Below are 20299 nucleotides of genomic sequence, written 5' to 3'. Positions count from 1 at the left end.
ACTGAAAAGTTTGCAAATAATAGAAAATGTAAAAAATTAACGCAATCGCAAATAAGGCACTTTACCCTCTCTCCGCCATCTTACTTAAATGATGTGCAATAAATAAAATACTGTAAACACAAACCCAATGTATCCTACTGTAGGTTTCAGTTTCACCAAACAAAAAATGTTTCCACATTGTCTTATCATCAATAACATGTGATTCCTTATACATATTCATAAACATGCACACAATTGTATCCGACCAACGAACAGGACCTGTGGCTCACCGGTTTCAGCACCTTCGCCTTCCTCCACACTCCTTGTGGTTGAAACGGCTGAACTCTCACAGCGTCCACAATGTCCACATCCTTCGCCGTGCGATTGTAATATTTCTCCTGTCTCTGCCTGTTCTTCAACGAGCCTTGTGCATTGCTGGCCACCTCCGGCTCCAGCAATGTGCCCGTCCCTGGTAGGAACAAGGGTCCCTGTTCGCCTACTCAGCCTTCCCATTGCTTTGGGCATATTCTGGCAAAGACGTCCTGTGTTCCTGTGCTACTTGTAGTGTCAGGCAAATAATCCACTTCCCAAAAGTTGGAATAGTAGTCCACAGTTATTAAGCAGTCCTTGTTGTAAAATGAAAACAGGTCTGTTCCTATTTTGACCCAGGGCCTGCAAGCTACATCATGGGGAGCCAGCGTCTCTTTTTGCTGCTTGGGGTTCACTGACCGGCAGATGTCACACTTGGAGATGAAGGTCTTTATTTACTCATTCATTCCCTGCCAGTATACACACTGCCTTGCTCTCCGAAGACAACCTTGATGAGAAGAGTGTACACGGTTTGTAATGTCTGCTGTGAGTGACTGTGGTATCACTGCTCTCTCTCCTCTGAACACTATACCATATACCATACCGTCCTTTATTCTGTTGAACGCTTCTTCCTGTATTTCAGTCCATTCACACACATTCTCTTTGTGTGTAAATTGTCTCAAAATTTCCCAGTCATCAGACAGGCGGTCATAAAACTTTGACAGGTAGTTTATCATGCCAACCGGTCTCTGTACTGCTTTAACATCTGTTGGCCTTGGCATCTCTCGGTTTGCACGCACCTTCTCTGGATCCACACGCAGTCTATCAGCTGTCAACAGATGTCCAATATATGGCACTTCCCGCCGCTGTAGTTTTATCTTGTTAAAGTTCATTTTGGTGTTCCGCTCCCTGCATCTGTTTAGGAAGCACCTGAGTTTGTCATCACCGTCTTTACTCCAATCCGTGCTACACTCAACTGGTGCTATAATGCCTCTCCTTTCCAGATCAATTATTCCTCTTGGGTACTCTGCGCTTTGGTAGCTTCACTGGCGGCACGCTGCTGTCAATTTCGATGGTATTTTCTCCCTCCAAAAGCCATCACCAGTGAACACGTCTCCAAACTCTGATTTCATTTTCTCCATTGTAATGTGGTCACCTTGTCCTCCATCTGCAACCTGTCTTAATTCTTTTTTCACAATATCATCAATGTTACTAGCACTTTCTCTCTGTGCTCCACTTGTGTGTCCGGGCTTAAGAGGTTTATGGGGATAATATTGCAGGTTGCCCCACAGTCAATCTGAAAATTAACATACGTGCCGTTTACTAGCATCCCTGCAAAGAGCTGCTGTTCCTTGTTGATATTTCACCATCTTGTTTTGAGACAACATGCATTTGTTTACTTTTCTCGCTGTGTTCCACTTTTGACTTGCACTTTCCAGCAAAATCATTTTCTTTCCCATTTTCTTTCTTTTTTCCGAGAAGCTGACCATTTAGTTTTGACTCGCTCGTGTGTTCTGCCACAGAACTTACAATCAACTTCATCAACTTTGTTTTTCTTTGTATTTAGTTACACTGCGTGTATTTATTCCACAGCATCTCATTCCAGCGTTCTGCTATTTTCTTTTTACAATTCAGCAGCCATATTTGTAGGCATTTGTCTAGCGTCAGCCTATCTTCCCTGACACCCAATTCACACTGACTGTGGAACGAACGCGGTACGTTTTCCGTTTGGCCGCCGCAAGGAATAGAAAGCATTAGAGTCTGCGTGTCAATTCACACCACCTGCAGTGCGTTGCGTTTGCGCTGCGGAACGGATGCGTCCCTGCGGAAGGTTTCTGCAAAGGTTCTATTTTTTCCGGACGCCGCATGCATATTTTCATGAAGCTGAAGAAATTACACGAGCCGGACAGGAAGTCGAGTGTCACTTACATTGATGTTTCTGTATTTGGCAATTTGTAACTAATGGTTGTGTTTTTATAGTCAGGAACCCAGCTGCTGCCAACAGGATAGAGCAGATTCACCTCCAATGGGCACTAAGGGTTAATATTCGGATTCACTGCATGCCAGTGGGTTAATCCTATAGGTGCTGTCCCCCCCTGGCTGGGCGTGGGCGGGTCTGCCCCTCTGTTGGCTGCTGGGTGGCGGCTGCGTCTTGGCCGTTCCCTGGGTCTCTTGGGGGGTGCTGCGTTGCGGGGCTCTCCCTGGTGTCCGGGGCGGCGCCGCTCCGGCGCGGTCCGTCGCTCTGGGCCCGGCGACACGGTTCGGGGCCTGTGGGCCGCCGGGGTGCCCCGTGGTTCCCTCTCCCCTCCCCCTTCCTCCCCCTTGCTGCCTCTACCTCCTCGCCTCTCCCCGCCCGTCCTCCGCCTCCCTGTCCCTTCTCCCTCGTCACCCTTCCTCCTCATCTCCCCCTCTCTGTGCGGCCCTGCCGCTGCCCCTTGCCCTTCTTGTCGTCCCCTTCCCCCTCCCCTGTACGCCTTCCTTCCCCTCCCCTGGGCCGGGGGCTCCATCCTTGGCCCGGGTCTCGGCGCTCCGGCGGCCGGGGGGTCGGTGGCTTTGTTGTTGTGCCCGCCCCGCTCCGGTGGACATCCTGGCACCTCGGGCGGGCCCCAGTATCCGGGGGGCGAGCCCTATCGCCCCGCTGGGCTGATCCCATATGCCCGCCGGGGTCCCGGCGGGGTGGATGGAGGTTTGGTGGGCGGGTGCGCCTCTTGCCCCCGCCCGGTTGGGGGGGGCCCCGCTGGTCGCTCCTCTTAACTCACTGCACTAGGTTTGCACAATACACTTTTATAGACATATAGGGCACATAACACACTTTGGGGGGTGGGGTAGGGTCGAAACACCGTCTTCGCCCTACAACTCCCCTCCAATTTTAATGCACCACACAACTGTGTGTGTGTGTGTGGGGGGGGGGGGCTGTCGGGGTGGGGTGCCATCGGTTGGGGACCGCAGTATAGAGCAGTGCTGCGGTCCCCTGTCCGTGTCCCCAGTTTGTGCGCTTCCGTCTTTGTGCCCCTCGGTTGCGCGTTCCCGTCGCAGAGTGCGAGTGTGTAGTGTATTTGTCTCAGTTGTCTAAAGCATTTCAGAGAGTTGAGAGGCCCTGTGCGGTTCCGCCGATGGGCGGGTGAACGGGAGTGCGCGGTTGATCAGTCATTAAACTAAGAATTGTGCTTATTTTAATGTAAAGTTTGAATGCAATACAATGTTTTTGATGACACCATGAGCTTTATGTAAAAAAAAAATTAAACCTGAGAGGAACATGGCGCTCACAAGGAGACAGTTATTTTATTAACACAGGACTCAAACGGGCATCAGAGAAGATCCAAAATATTAATATACAGTAATGCCTGTGAAAAGATTATGTTTCTGACTCTTAATCTCTCCAATATCAGTCATTGATGTTTTTATCATTTGTTTTTGTGTTTTGTTTGCTCTGACACAGTTTTTATTGCTTAAAGATGTGAGAGTACTTTTATCAACAAACAACGGCGATATAAGCATGTACAATTGCACATCCATGAAATACGTGAATGCATCCAGCAAGTGCAATGTGTAGATACACATGAGTTGGCCACAGATGTTTGCGGAGCGGTTAAGTTGCCTTGGAGCTGCCGAGGAGCCATCGGGCAGCCTAATGTCACGTCTGGCCTCATAAGGGCAAAATAAACGCGTAATCTCCCCTGGCCATGATGTAAGCGTGTCTGTCTTTGCCCTTGCCCTGATTTTTTTGTTTTCCTGTCCCTCTGAGGAATCTATGTTCTTCTTTTGTTTTCCCTCTCTCATGTATCTTCCGCTGTTTGTGTGTAATCAGAGCACCAGAACCACGCACGGGAGCTGGTGAAGAAGGTGGACCTATCACAATGGGACGCTCTGGTTATCATGTCGGGAGATGGGCTGCTCTTTGAGGTGCTTGGACTAGACCCAACTTCTGTTCTATATCAAGCTAATATTTGTCCTCAGCACCTGTCTGATTGTATCTTTGTTCAACCAGGTGATAAACGGTCTGATGGAGCGTGACGACTGGCAAGAGGCCATCCAAACCCCTCTGGGGATTCTCCCGTGTGGCTCTGGCAACGCCCTGGCTGCCTCTGTCCACCACTACTCTCAGTGAGTCAGTCCATTAATGAGTCATTTAAATGCATGGGCTAATAGTGCAAAAGAAGAGCCAAGAAAAATACTTGCTGAGCCCAAAAAAATAATAATAATGATTTATCTCCTTTCTGTATAATCAAGCTCTGAGCTGACTGGGCACATCATCCCTCTGGAGGGAAGAGAGGCACAGGAGTAATGTGAATGTGCTTCACCGCAGCAAAGGTCACTTTAGGCAGCTGATAACCTACAAGGAATGATGTAATAGTTTACAGGGGTGTCAAACTTGTTTTTGTCATGGGTCAAATCGCCAAATCATTTGTGTGATGTTACAATAAGTGCGTTTCCATTACAGTTTTTTGCAAAAATAAAAGCGATATTGTACTATTTCGATAAAGTACAATTTTGACTTGCCGGTGTTTCCTTTGAAAAGCGTTTCGCTTCTGAGGTGCATTTCTCGTGTTAGAGTAGACAATATTAAGTATTGTACTCTTTGCGTGTTCAATTAACTGAATGGTGAGATTCTGTTGAAGAAGTTCCTTTGCAAAGGTTTTAATACCAGAAGCTTCTGATTCACATAAGACCAGTCACCCAAGCAGTGCTCCGTTCAAATGTGATGCTTTCTTTCTAGCCCACATCGTTATTTATTCACAAAAAGGGTTCAAAAAAAGGTCAGCCCACAACACACCTGGTTACAACTAAATGAATACTAGAAAATCCCTCTCTCCTCCCTTCTGCAAGTTCAGCAAGTTCCCATAGCTATAAATCAGATTGGAGAAAAACAATCACACATCGGCCCGTCTCCTTCGGAAGAGACAGATACCAGACCCATACACTCCCTTATTTTCTCAGGAGTGTGAGACACATAAAAATGCTATTCATTTAGCCATACTGAGTTAACTAAATCTAAAACGGCTAAAATATAATTTAAAACTAAAAAACAATGTTAATAACGCATCATTCCCTCATTTGAGCTCTTGAGAGCTCAACACATTAAAACATTTTTTTTTTCAATGGTTGTGTGATAAAAATAATTATCCTTAAAACATCCCTTTAGCAGAAGAGGAGGTAGTTTAGCAATCATATGACATTAAAAAACAATTTGATACATTTAAAAGATTTTTAGTGGAATAAGCATAGCATATGTGAGGCTTAACATAAAATGTTGTTCATTAAAAAGTGTCGCAATGTATCGGCAGACGAATATGTGTTCTTTGAAGCCATCTTGTGATGAAGTTCTTTGAAGGTCATTTTTTTTTTTGTTTTTTTTTTTTTAATGAAAAGAGTGTCGCAATAGTTCGTCTCTTCTTTAAGAATTTGGGGTAGACTACCCAAATTCTTCGATTTGCCACCTGGGATTATTCTGCCCAAAATGTGACTGATCAAAGGAATGATTGCCCAAAAAAAGGCACTTGCTCTTGATCCGTTGACTGATGTCCTCAAACGGTGTCGAAACGGCCGCTCCAGAACGATCACTGGGTCAGCTGACGTGGCTCCAGGTCGGAGGTGATAAGATTGATGCTCCAGTTGTGGAATTTCTCCTCATCAACCCCCTGGGGCCGTTCTCCTGAGTGCAGAAACTTTTCATTTTTAGTTTCTCATAAACTCACATAAATTTTATTTGGAGGAAAAAACCCTGATAGTTTTGTTAGTTGGGATTAGTAAATGTTATTTGGTTAAGATCCGTAGGTCCTGTGCTGTTGGAACAGGAAAATATCTATTTTTGTGACATTAAAATAGAGCCCAGCCTTTGATTGAGTTGAATGACATTCGCTCATTCATTAATATAAGACAGAGCTTATAAATATTTATCTTTCAAATAAGTTTTATTCAATAATAGGTAATTTTTTTTACCATGCCTAAATTTGTTCTAAATTTGCATAACTGTGTCTTTCATATCTCTTATTCTCTTCCCAGAATCCCATGACCGGCCGAATCCTGGCATGCTGGGAAAAACTCACATAAATTCATATTATCTATACTCTTTTGCAAACACTGGGCTCCAAACATTACATTTTTCAAATATGATTCTGAGATAAAAGATATAATATAATGTAATTACCTTCATTCGGCGAATATGCATTATTGTCCTTGCTTGCTTCAGACTTACTTTGCGATCGATTTCCTCTGGTAGATTTCTTCATATTCAAACTGTGGATTATCACTTTCAAACTCATCCTGTCAATTGGAGTGTAGGCCGATACCCCACAACCTTTTTAATTTCGTTTTTAAGTTTGATTTTAATTTTCTAACTCGTCTACATTGGTTAAATTCTTAAACATAAACTCCCTCATTTGACAAAGATCCACTGATTTTTTCAAACACGTCAAGACAAAGGGAGGACAAAATAGAGACCTCATGACTCAAAAGACGTCATAAATAACTCAACCCTCTAAATCAGGCTATGAGATAAACAAAAGAGCTACAAAACACTATAAAACTGAGCATAAGCAGATACAACTTAAGACACTAATATATGATGACTTTGGGACCATAAAAAATAGAGGTAACCATATTACTCTAATTCTCCTAGAGTCCCGAAAATTATTTAAACTGCCAATCAACCTCACCTCTTTTATAGATTAGTGGGGCTGAGGATAAAATCACACAAAATTCACAAATATCTACCATTTCCTAGATTTAATCAAACTAAAAATCATCAAACTGCTAATCTTTCACATATTAGCGGGGCTCATAAAAAACACAGCACACCAAATATTTCTGGGATTTATAAATCACAGTGCTATAAAAAAAAAAAATCTAATTTAGCCATCAAACTCTTAGTTAGTCTTTTACTCGTTACTACTCATTCTATTCTATTATTTATTTTATACTATAGCTGCAGCTGGACGAAGTCCAAAAAAGTTCCTCACGGGGAAAATAAAAATATATCATATCATAACATATTAATAAAATTCCCATTGTACCAATTCAAAAACTGATTCTCCCAAAAATATAGGCAAAAATTTAGTAGGCTATAGATTGAAATAAATTTTCTCAATCCCTCATTTCAAATTTACATATGTCGTTTTCATTTTCCTGAAATATCTTGCTATAGATCACAGTTCCCCACTCAACACATTAAAAATGCCTTGCATATCACTATGTAGCATATCTTTGAACAAGTATTCCCATTCCGACCACCAACTTTCTTTGTCCAGACCCCCAGCAAAAGGCAGGACGGCAGCTGTTGTCAATGTTCAGTCCTGGCCAGCATGGCGGCTGCTGTGGCAGCAATGTTCAGAGCAGGCATTTAGATTTCCTCTGGATGCAAAACAGCCATAGGGGAGAAGTCACTATAATGAGGCGTATACACAGTCACTGGGCATTGAGGAATTTGAACATCATGTTTTTCTTAGGCACAGGACGAGAAGACTGTTGCTCTGCGGCTTTTGACCTTTGATCTCTGCCACATCCATTCAGACGCAGTCTGCAATGTGGATCCGATGACACACAGTCTTTCTGAGAGCTCACCTGATCAAAAAAAAAATGCACACTCGTTGATACAATGCATTAAAAATGCCAGACTGAGGATATGGGATCATAGCAAGACAGTTCACTCCCTGCTTTCTCAAAAATGTTTCGTAGAAAAACACAGCCTCTTTATTCATTTCTTTTTTCTTTTTTTTTTTTCTTTTTTCAATACCCCTTCAAATAGCTACTAGCCATACAACGTATCAGCAGCTGGGGCGCATCCCGTTCGCAGTTTGTAATCAGTGAAGGCCATCAAACCCTCATCTGCCTTGGAACTCAAACATCAGTTTCTGAAATGACACACTCAAAAAAAAAACAAATATTAAAAATCATTATCAACATGTCAATTCCAAAAACATTCATAACTCCTTATTCAACTATCTTACTTCCAGCCACAGCTATAAAGATGTAGGCATAATTATATCAACTCTCAAACAAAATGCCATTATTTTATCATTACTCTTTATTCATTTTTCCCGAAAAGGGAAAGTTAACAAATTAACCATCGTCATCAATCATTAAAGTATAAAGATTTATTAGCTCAGTCACTAAAAAAAATAAAAAATAAAAAATAAAAATAAAACACTAATTTAATATTCTTTTTTCAAAAACTCAACAATATCTTTCAAATACTATTACTTATTTTATATTGTTTATCATTCCTCTCTTACCATTTTGACAAAAAAAGAGTCCCATTACGAGGACACATTATGCTCACAGCGCACAGCCCAGCCCCCACCTTTTTTCTAACCTAGAAACGGGGGGGGGGGGGGGGTAAAAATAAATCGCAAAACCTATTTTATCATATTCCCATTAATAAAACAAACGCCACTATCACAACAATATCATCTCACACAAAACAACACCAGACTTAGTTAAAATATTGAAGAAAAACAAACAAAATCCCCATATGCACATTTCTCACACACAATAACAAAAATAGCCCCCACCTTTTTAGAAGCTAGGTCACACACTCAAATGCATACGCACACACTCTTCAGTCATTATAAAATAATAAACGGCGTTATTCTATCAATTCGTTGTCTACAAATCTTATAGCATTTAAACCGCAGTTTTATACGGTGATTTCAGTAAACGGGTAACTTTGAACAACCCACCCGTAAACTGCTCCAAAAATACTGGAGTCATTTTAGCATCAAATTCAGCCTTTTTTCATTACCAACAAAGAAAATACAAAAGTCTGACATACCATTTTGTCCAGCGAAAGCTTTGTATACAATCGATCCACAGTTCGTTTTTTCATTGTTCATCGACGCTTTTATTTTTCCCTGAACCGGAAGCGCATTCAGGACAAACCATTCTGTATCCGGGTCGAAATCGCCTCCATTTTGTTTGTAGTTTTTGATGTATACATTCGGTTTTAATACAGTGACGTCTCACTTTTAGTATTAATAGTTCAATATGTTAACACATATGGCCACACACAGACAGACATAAGAATTACGTGACCTCTCGTCTATACACAGCGGTTACCCAATCCCGCTGAGCTAAACTGTTCTCCATATATTGCAAAATTTTTGCAAGGCGCTCATTTTCAAAATAAAATGTCACGTACCATCGAATTCAACCGTAGAACAAAAGGTATTCATACGGTAATCCTGACCCCAAAACTACAAAAGTAGGAGCGCCATAACTCCAAATAAAATCTTTCACGTAATCTCTCGATTGCAAATACAGTAAGATAAATCCAATTATTACTGTAATCAACCTGGACCCCTCAATACTGTTCAATTTCAAACAGGCGTTTTTTCAAAAAACATATTACGTGTAAATAGGACTTTTTCAATAAGAGCCATGAACAAATATGATACTCGTCCCCAATCCGGTCAAAACTGTTATATCATTAATATAAACAGAAACGCTCACCATAATCTTCGCGATCCTTAGTAAACAAGAAAGACTTGTTACGTCATCCGGCAAACCCTTTTATTCAATATATATTATGGTCTAAGGATTCTTCATAGCGTTGACGAAAAACAAAACAAATCAAAAAATTAACCGCTATTTCTTCCTGTACAAAAAAAGCTTCATCACTTCGAGTCTGCATTACGTCACCTTCAAATGCACCACTCCACGACGTGTTTAGTTCAAGATCGTCGGAATTATCAACTCTCTAACGACATCAAACTTTAACTTGTTCACACAGATCTCTTTTAAAATTTAGATAATTTGGAAGACGAAAAAACCAGCTGCAGCGGACCAGACAGACACAACCTCTTCTACGTGGATAACAGTCTCCACTTACCGTACTTTATTTATTTAGGCCTAGAAGTTCCGCCCGTCCTTGAACGCCGCAGCTTGTTCCACGTCAGAATAACACCATCCGTTTGGTTCAACGGAGGAGACCATTCGTTATAATTCAGCGTCGGCGGTCACCATTTGTTAGAGTAGACAATATTAAGTATTGTACTCTTTGCGTGTTCAATTAACTGAATGGTGAGATTCTGTTGAAGAAGTTCCTTTGCAAAGGTTTTAATACCAGAAGCTTCTGATTCACATAAGACCAGTCACCCAAGCAGTGCTCCGTTCAAATGTGATGCTTTCTTTCTAGCCCACATCGTTATTTATTCACAAAAAGGGTTCAAAAAAAGGTCAGCCCACAACACACCTGGTTACAACTAAATGAATACTAGAAAATCCCTCTCTCCTCCCTTCTGCAAGTTCAGCAAGTTCCCATAGCTATAAATCAGATTAGAGAAAAACAATCACACATCGGCCCGTCTCCTTCGGAAGAGACAGATACCAGACCCATACACTCCCTTATTTTCTCAGGAGTGTGAGACACATAAAAATGCTATTCATTTAGCCATACTGAGTTAACTAAATCTAAAACGGCTAAAATATAATTTAAAACTAAAAAACAATGTTAATAACTCATCACTCGTAATGTCCCGTCTCGCGGGATCTCGCAGTTCTGTAGGAGGTGCTCATGATGTTTACGGAAGACAGACGCCCGGAGTTCTTAATATTACTTTTGGGTGGGTTTGGGCATTTGGTGTTGGTGTTGTGTGTGTGCGCGCTTATAACTTGTGTTATGGTGCGGACGGATGGATTTCAACAAGAACGTGCGCCGTATGCCGCTCGATTGCTCGTTGCCCGGGGCAACAGCCATTTCTCATGCAACGATATGGGACATGCATTGAACAGCAGCATATTGGCTCCATAGCTGCATCGCTTTGTGCTTTAAAAGACTTGTTATCCCCACCGGAGGCAGCTCCGACACGAAAGCAAGTAGCCCCGTACTTCCTATGTCCTTTCTTCCGTGCTGGGCGGGGGTCACATGACTACAGGGAATGCGCAACAAATGTTTCCATTACACTTCTGCGAAATACTTCTATTTCGACATGTCTCAAAAACCACCTCATGAAAGTGTAAAAACGTTTTTGCGATATTTGAGAGTTTTTTTCTTCTCGAAAATCACGTGTTTCCATTACCAGCTTGCTTTTGCGCAACTTGCCTTTTGAGGGTAATCTGATCAATGATCTGATCAGCAATTGCAGCCTTGAGGATGGCTGCACTGTACAGATACTCCAGGTGACTCCTATAGTGGTCCATTCAGATGTGGGAATTATGAAGGGGAAAATATTTGCATTGTTTGCTATAATCACATTCCTCTTTGTGGGCGGTAGAATAATTCCGCGACCTCCTTTCTACTTTGATAGTGTGGGCCAAAAAACAGCGTAACTGTTTTCCCCCTGTCTGGTTCTCCCACATTTACCAAAGCTGCACACTCAGAACAGACAACTTCAATCAATTAGGGTGAAATTAATTTCATTCACACATCTGTTCCTACAAGCGACTGCCTCTTGCTCAAGATCAATAAAAACGTAGGTGGTGGTGATGTACCTTGTAAAGTGGTTGACGAATAGTAAACAAGTGACGGAGAACAAGTTATCTATCATAGAACACAGTGATAAAAATGTCATGTTCTCTCCTTTACCAAACAAGAAAAATAACATCCTGCCTCATGATTTGCACCAGTTGGCAGCAAAATTTGATAACCTAACACTCCCATTCTTTAGACATTCCAAACCTAATGGTACAAATTTTGTATTTTTTTTTCTTTTTATCTCCCTAAACCTGCACATTAAAAATAATCAAATAGATTAAGTACACAATAATCAAAGTTTCATAAAATCTACTACTAACTTAACTTTTTGGAGTTGGTGTAACTTTGTGTGCTTTTACGAGTAATTTGTACTAATACTTTTTAATTAAATTGAACTATACTTAATTAGTTCTAACTTAATAAAAAATTGTTGTTTCGTGATTAAATCTTGTTTCTATTGTTTCAAAAAAAGGCAATATTTACAAATACAATTATTTGTATACAGTACATACTAAAAATAAAAGTTTAGGTTTTATTGTATGATTTGTTTTATGTTTGCTGTATATGTTTCATAATTTATTTTACTTGTTAATTTGTAATTTGATATTAGCCTTATTTTACTGTCTGCAGTTGACATTGTAAATAATAATCTGTTCTCATATTCTTAGATTATGAAAATAGCAACCACAAATCTTTTTTTTTCTTCCAAAAATGAATATGATTCGTCCTCATTGCATGGTGGCCGACTATATGTATCAACAAAAATTAAGTTGGGTGTCATCAAACCATTCAAGTTCTGTAAAACTTAAATGTTTGAGTTATTCAACAACAAAAAAAAGTGAGGCAATCGATTACTTCACTTTTTTTTTTTGTTCTATTTATTCGGGTTAACTTATTTGTTGTGTCGCTCAGGTCACCGCCTGCGTGGAATGAAGAACTCCTCCTGAGTTGTGGCTTCATGCTGTGCAAGGGCCTGGTGGGTTCCTTGGACTTGGTGTCCATCCACTTGGCTTCCAAACAGCGCGTTTTCTCCTTCCTGTCCCTGGCCTGGGGCTTTGTGGCCGACGTGGACATCGAGAGCGAGAAGTACCGGCACGTGGGCGCCATCCGCTTCCTGATGGGCACCCTGGTGCGACTGGCCTCGCTCCGAGTCTATCAGGGCAGGTTGGCGTACCTGCCCGTCAAGGAGAAGCCCAACCTTTCTTCCACGCCTCAGCGAACCTCACTGTGCTCCTCTCTCCCTTGCCAGCTCATTCCAAACTCAAGACTCAAACCTCCCAAAGGCGGCAAAACCCGAGCGCCCCTTGACTCTCTGCTACCAGGACTGGAGCAGCCGGTCCCGGAGAGCTGGACTGTTGTCAAGGAGGAGGACTTTGTCTTGGTGCTGGCAATTTACCAGTCTCACCTGGCCGAGGACTTGTGGGCAGTCCCCGGCGCCACGCCGGACGACGGAATCATCCACCTGTTCTACGTGACTGCCGGAATCTCCCGACCGGCCCTCCTGCGCCTTTTCCTCGCCATGGAGAAGGGAGCGCATTTAGCGTGCGGCTGCCCCCACCTGGTCTACGAGAAGGTGCAAGCGCTGCGGCTGGAGCCCATCTCTAGGGAGGGCGTGATCACGGTGGACGGGGAGACGGTGGAATACGGGCCGGTTCAGGCTCAAATCCATCCCGGACTGGCCAGACTCATACATGGATGAAGGCAGATTATGTTAATCTTCTTGTTGGAGAGCTTTCAAGTTTGGCCTTTTCACTCAGTGTTGATCTCTTTTTATATGCTGTTTTCATAAGTGCCAAAGACGTTCAATCAGTCTGTGAGAATTCCTCTATTTTTATACCGCAACAACTTGTCCTGTTTTTTAAGCCCTTCGCCAGCCTTTTGGATTCAGGATCCAAGCCGTGGATTGTTGTCCTTCAGTGCTGGCTGGTCCCAGCGCAACCGCTTGAGAGTCGTAGTGAGCTCCTCGCGCACGTTTGTGTCAATGTAATACAATGTATGTGTGCGACCGTGCATGAGGAGCTTTGGCACATTGTTGCCGTGGCAGAGGAGTGCATTGTGCACTCTGCTGTCAGACCTCATCAGCGACGCACACATGAAGACAAGCACATTTTTTCATCCGGGGAGTCCGACAGAGCACGAATTATTATTTTTTTACTAATCTTTGTGTAGCTTATAGAAAGTTGGGGGGAAAGCTGACCTAAACTACAGTGAGCGTTACGTTGTCTTTACTCTGACCTCGATCATCTGCCGCCATCATTAGACTGGAGGGAATGAACCAGTGTGTCCCAACTTTCAATGAGCCACGGCACGTATTTTACATTAGAAAGATTTGATGGAATGCCGTCAAAATAAAAGTGGTTCCTCAGCTACTGTATGTGTGTATGGACGTACCTTCTACCATCTATTGGTACTGAATTGTTCTGCCTGTCACTATATATTACTGGCATAGATAACAAAGATACACGATTTGTATTAAGAAGAAAAATCAAGACCAATTAAGTGAAATTGGATAGTACACCGATGATCTCTCATGGCACACAAATGTGCAGTGACACAGTGGTTGGGACGCATTGGACCCTTCACTTTATACACTCAGATCAACACACACACACACACTAGCAAACATACACACTATTTGGACAAAAGTACGGTATTGGGATACGGGCAGCGGTTCTGTTTTTGTACTATTACTTTAGGCCTCACCTTTTCAATTCTGCCAATTTTAAATGTTTATTTCCCATTTTCTATCTTTCAATCATGTGCCCTTAGAATGGTCATCACTTTTCTCTCCCCTACGGCACCCCTGGATATGCGGCCATTATTAATCGCTGCAGGAAGGAAAATTGAAAGAGCTTTACTTAATCTTTTCCCCTTTTTAGTTGCTATAATAGCTTCCACTGTTCTGGGATGTTATCTTGAAGAGACATGGTCTGGTGGGAATGAAGTCATTTAGGGCTTCTTCTTTTTTATTTTTTATTATATATTTTTTTTTACATCATGTTGGGACAGAAAAGAACCGTTGCCAAACAGTTTCCATCAAGTTGTAAGCACAGAATTGTCAAAAATGTACTACTAAGATTTGTGAATAATGGGTTTAGATTAATTGATCAGTTGATTAAGTCTTGTGTCTGAATTATTTTGTCTCCATATTAAGATTCTATGCCTATTACATCATCTACTCTTAAATTGTAAGATTGTACTCGCCCTATTTCTCTTTTAGTTAATGAGCCATCACCTAATGTACCTAATGTATGCAACAAAAAAAAAAACGTATGTGGTGTGTTGCATTTAGAGCAACATGCAATCAAGTGTTGCTTGGGAGTTGTGCACTGGCCGCGTCATTACCTCATCTACACGCTCAGGCACAAATCATGTTTATGAACGATCCCGTTGACCACGCCGCACGCAGGTATGCAGCAGCTGAATAGCATCATGCAGCAGGAAGTCTTAGCTGACCTTTAAGGCAAATTCTTCTTTCCTGACACAGCAGATTAAAGGAAAAACTGAATTACGGCTAAAGTAAAATGTCAAATATTAACATTCATGATCCAGCCTCTGCATTTTTTGAGGGCATGACAGTAATGTAGACATAATCTAAAAAGTCTGCACACCCCTGATCAAATTCTGGACTTTTGTGATATTTCAGAACATCAAAATAAAGAATACAAATCCTATACATATTTTTGCACACATTTGGGCGCTTTCTAGTGGGCCGATGAAACCAAGGTTGGAAAGTTTGGCCGTAAATCCGTAAGTTATGTTTGACACCAAGAGGACCTAGAGTGAAGCAAGTTGACCGCATCATTGCTTGGGCCTGTTTCCTCCCCCGCTGCAACTGGGGCCTTATTTACAAGACAATTACAGACAATTGTCTGCAAGCACATTATCTCACTTTATTAACCTGTTATTTGAAAAGGGGTGTGTTTACTTTTTACTGTATGTATACTGTATGCCAAAAATAGCATTGTCCTCTCATACTCACAGAAGAAACTCTCACAGTACCAAAAACCCTCTCACATGAAATACATTGATTTTCTTTCTCCTTGTGTAAAGATTTGTTTTAGTAGGAGGTTTTATGGTGTGTGTGTGTGTGAGAGGCCATTTTTTTGTGAGTGGGAGATATTTTTGTGCACGTGTGAGTAGATTTTGGTAAGTATAAGAACTTTTGTGTGAGTGCATGGGATTATTATGGGGGAATGAGGGTTGTTAGTGTGAGACTTTGTGAGTGTGTTTTTTTTTTATATGACATTTTTTTATGTATGGGAAATTGATTTTGGTGATTGTGACAGACTTTTGAGTGCGGATGCCAATTAATTAATTTTTATTTTTGGCCTAAAGCATTTTCCATGAATGTTGAGGTGCTTTTTCTGTTTTTCTGTTAGTGATAGTTTTTGGGATGAGTGTGAGAGTTTTTTTGGTCTGGATGAGGGTTTTTTTTTGTGTGTGAAAGTTGTTGTTTTTTCTTAAATGTGAGAGTTTTTTTTGGGTGGCCCTGTGTGTGTGTACGTATATGTATGTGTTTGCTTGCGTTAGAGTGTGAGAGAGAGTTTATGAGAGTTTTTGGGATGAGTTCAAGATTTTTTTGGTGGTTTGAGTGAGAAAGTGAATTTTTTTTTTGCTGAAAGTGAGAGTTTTTGTTTGTTTGTTTTTTCACTGTGAGAGAGGTCTTTGTGTGAGTTAGTTTTTTTTGGTGGATGTGAGCATTTTTTGGTGCATGTGGGAGGATTTTGCTGAGTGTGACGAGATGAAATGAGAGCTTTTGTTGATGTACTGTATGTAACTGGTTTTTTTTCTGAATGTGAGCGCATTGTTGTGTGTGAGAGAGCTTTTGGGAGGTGAATGTGTTTATTTAATTATTTATTTATTGGCATGAGTGTGAGAATTTTTGGTCGCACGTTAGGCTATATCATAGTAATGCAGCAAAATATTTGCACACGTTCTCATTTCAGTGCCCCCTCCCTTTTTTTTTCCTTAAAAAAAAACACATTTAAATTTGCTGTATAATGCTCATGATTGACCACAGCATGTACAAATTGCATCCATATGCAATATTGAATCAAGGTGCTGTCTGGATGGCATGCCAAACAAATGCATCGTCATGGTTACACACATGAGGAGCGAGGGTTCCACCTACTGGATGACTTACAGTAAATATTGCTATCTCTATTTACCCTGAGCTTTTTGATTTATATAACGCACTTTCCTCAGACTGCTACTACCAGTCATGTCTTTTTACTTCAATCTTGAGAGGATTAAGCATAGTTGTATTAGAATTTGATGGGGGGAAAAGCCAACATTCATCTTATTGTAACTTACTGCCAGATATATTTATTGAGAGCCGTGCATAGAAATGATAAACAAATATACTCTTGGTAGGATGTCGTTGCACTACTTGTGGTTTGCTATGATAAATAATTCCACTTGCTGTTGTAATGCAGCATTAGTCTGAACACAATTAGAATGGCTAGTGTCTTTGTCATGAGTTTTTATTCATAATTTAGGAGACGTCTCACTGAGTTATGTGCAGAAATCAGGTCAAAACTCACTGATGCAGTGAGGTTTGTTGCTAGATTTTTATCCTACTTATTTGTTCCCCTCTTTTGTGATTATATAATGATGTACAATGAACACAATGCTGGACTCAAGGTCTCATTTGTGAGTTGCCTATAATACATAAACCGAAGATATAATTTACAGATGCAGTAGGATATTCATGCAGTTTTGTTATTCATGTGACTGTAAATGAATTTTAAATGCAGTAGATCTGTATACTGTTCACTAATGCTTTATGTTGGTAAGACAATAAATTTTGTATCTGGAAAATGTTGGCAAAAATTTGATGCTTTTTTATGTTTACAAGCACAAAAGGGAAAACATTCTTTAAATGATAACTTTTTACATTCAGCTGTGTTGCCCCACTCACTCTCCATAGATGAAATAATGAGTGCACACAATAATTTATGCACAAACAGTAGTTATTTTATGTGCATTGGCCTGCCCTATAGACTCCATATAGACAAGCACAGATTTCTCCATACCCTTTTACATTATTGTAATTTTTAGATTAGGTTTTTTAGATTAACATATTGGGGACAACAGAAATGCACATTCTTTGTGAAAGATATAATTAATAATGGTAATAATAAGAATAATATTTATTACTCTTAATTATTACTAATACATTAAATGTTTTGTGCATGTTGCAATGTTGAATGTGAGTGTGAATGGTTGCATTTCTATATATACCCTGCGATTGGCTGGTAACCAGTTCAGGGTGTACCACGCCTTAACGCCTCAAATTAAAATAAAAAGCTATGTTTTTGTTTTGTCCCTTTGCTTGAGTTGAAGTGTGAGATTGTGGTCTTCCACAGATAGAGGGCGCTAGGTGTTCACAGCGGAGCTTTCTTGTAAAAATTACGGCACGTTTGTCAGACTGTAAGGTACAATTTTGTCCTCTAGATGGTGACAATGACTTAATGAAACAGTCAGGCATTTCCTTAGTGTGGGCGCGTTGTATTATTAGAATTTTGTATTACAAACCTTTCTTATCCTGCTGAATGTATTATGTATTTATTTGAGGGAAAGACTACTTTAGTTTTACCAGATTCAGCTGGTGTGCCACTACCTGACCGCCATTTTTGTCAAATATTTGACGTTGAAAGTAAACAACACAGGTGACAAAGGAGGGTGGAGACGACAAGCCAACAACAAAAAAAAAAACAGGTAGAATCGTACCAACGTCCAAAACAAAACAAAACAAAACAAAACAAAACAAAAAAGAGGGGGGGGGGGGAGAAAAAAAACCCAGACACTTGAGGAGAACCTGGTCGCAGGCAGAGAGGAAAAGGAAAAGGAATGGTAAACAACACTTAGGAACAACATGCTCCAAAGGAAAAAGGAAACAAATCTGAGTCCATTAATTAGCATAACCAAAGCCACACTCGGGAATCTGGATATAAACGGCTGCTTACGTACTTGAATGAGGAAATGCAACTGTCTAAACGCCACAAATGTGCCTACCACTTTGCTTGATACCAAAATGTGATATGAGGCAATTACAACGGATTCTTTATTGTTTTCAGTAACAAGCAAAGTACAGTGTGACAACATAGGGATCGTTAATTAGCTGTGAGATAAATTTATGAAATTACCACCAGGAGGCTTTTAAGAGTCTTTGAACATGAAAATGATTGGGCTACTAAAACTAAAACATGCACTGACAAGAAATTCCAATAGATCATCACATCATGGGCGACTAAACAAAGCAGTAAAACTGTCAGATGTCATGATTGGGACAAAAACTAAGCCCTCTTTTAACACAAATCAGTAACTTTTTGCACAATGACAAGTTTAGTAAGGGTGTCTGTCTGTGAAGCTAGTGATGGTAGCACAGGGTTGTAGAGGCAGTTCCACATTACAGCCAAAGGGTGCTGGGTTTGAATTTGTATAACTTAGAATTTATTTCAATCTGATCTACTAAACATTGTCACTATGATATGCTTCATATGTGTTTACATGTTGTTCTGCTCTGTGTAGGTCATTGCCTCAACAGACCAGGAGCAGACCAGGATCACAAAGTAAATCCAACGGGGCTGATCAGTCAGTGAATGATGCTTCAAGGTCTTAGGTTTGGGACTCTGAGAGGTTAGTATAGCTTCTCCCTTCATCCTGAAGGCCAGGATAACTTTACTTTACTTTTGCTTCCCATTATTATATGGAGTGGTGGCAATTTTTGAAGTGGGGCAAGTTTAAAAGGGATGTCTGCTCATATTTTATTTAGCGTCCCCAAGTAGTTGTTAGAATGTGTGCAGATGGATTCTTCCAGAAGCGGTAAGCCACACCTGTTTTTCTGTGGCAGCTCTGTATACACCAGCTTCAGCTTGTCATCAGTTACAGAAAAGCATGATGATGTAAGTGAGATACACCTCAGAACTAATTAGGTAATTGGCTGTTTGGAAATAATCCTTAATTCCCCCTCAATCTCAATTATTTGTTATATCAACATTGTAGACGACAGAAGTCCAAGCTCTTAATACTGTAAACAGTGAGAACACATTTTCTAACCTCTTGCAGGAGCTGATATACGGTATACTTTTCGCCATGTGCGTTGTAAAATACCAAGTCAATGAACTTGAGTACATCAATTAGGAGGTTGTGAGATTGTGTCTGTAACGAGTCTTAGCAATTAGCACACCTGACTATGCATGCAAACCCCTTTGCAAACCCAAGTCTCAGAAATTCCACAGCCTTCTGTGAATTTGTCTGACCTCCATGAAGGCTCAGAGCGGGACTGTTTGACCCACATTTAAGTGTGATACTGTATTGAGGTTTATCATGTTCAGAAGCAAACGTGTTGAGTCTCCCTCCCTGATTTCACACTTTTTTTTTTCTTTTTTCTTTTTTTTCTTTTCTTTTTTTTCTAAGAGCTCAGTATTGTTCATTCGGAAATGTCATCATCATTGCTCTTTTTTTTTTAAAATATATATATATATATATATATATATATATATATATATATATATTTTTTTTTTGTGTGTGTGTGTGTGGGTGAGTATGTGTATGTGCGTGCGTGCGTGCGTGCGTGCGTGCGTGCGTGTATTT

The 20299-nt window shown here is 40.8% G+C and overlaps 1 protein-coding gene across 1 annotated transcript in view; it reads left to right on the top strand.

Moving 5' to 3' along the window:
• sphk1 (sphingosine kinase 1) overlaps window positions 1–17521 on the top strand; it is a 29474-nt gene extending 11953 nt beyond the window's left edge. The window contains exons 3-5 of the mRNA XM_086062111.1: window positions 4097–4191; window positions 4277–4392; window positions 12611–17521. Coding sequence (XP_085918237.1) covers window positions 4097–4191; window positions 4277–4392; window positions 12611–13397 — 998 coding nt within the window. The 3' untranslated portion in view covers window positions 13398–17521. The remainder of the gene's footprint in view (window positions 1–4096; window positions 4192–4276; window positions 4393–12610) is intronic.
• Window positions 17522–20299: the final 2778 nt, after the last annotated feature.

The sequence above is a fragment of the Leptonotus elevatus genome, chromosome 1 (assembly GCF_054856555.1).
Source record: "Leptonotus elevatus isolate MCC_2025b chromosome 1, RoL_Lele_1.0, whole genome shotgun sequence".
In the NCBI taxonomy this organism is placed as follows: domain Eukaryota; kingdom Metazoa; phylum Chordata; class Actinopteri; order Syngnathiformes; family Syngnathidae; genus Leptonotus; species Leptonotus elevatus.
The sequence above is the reverse complement of the archived record's forward strand: the minus strand, read 5'-3'. Positions and strand labels throughout refer to the sequence as shown.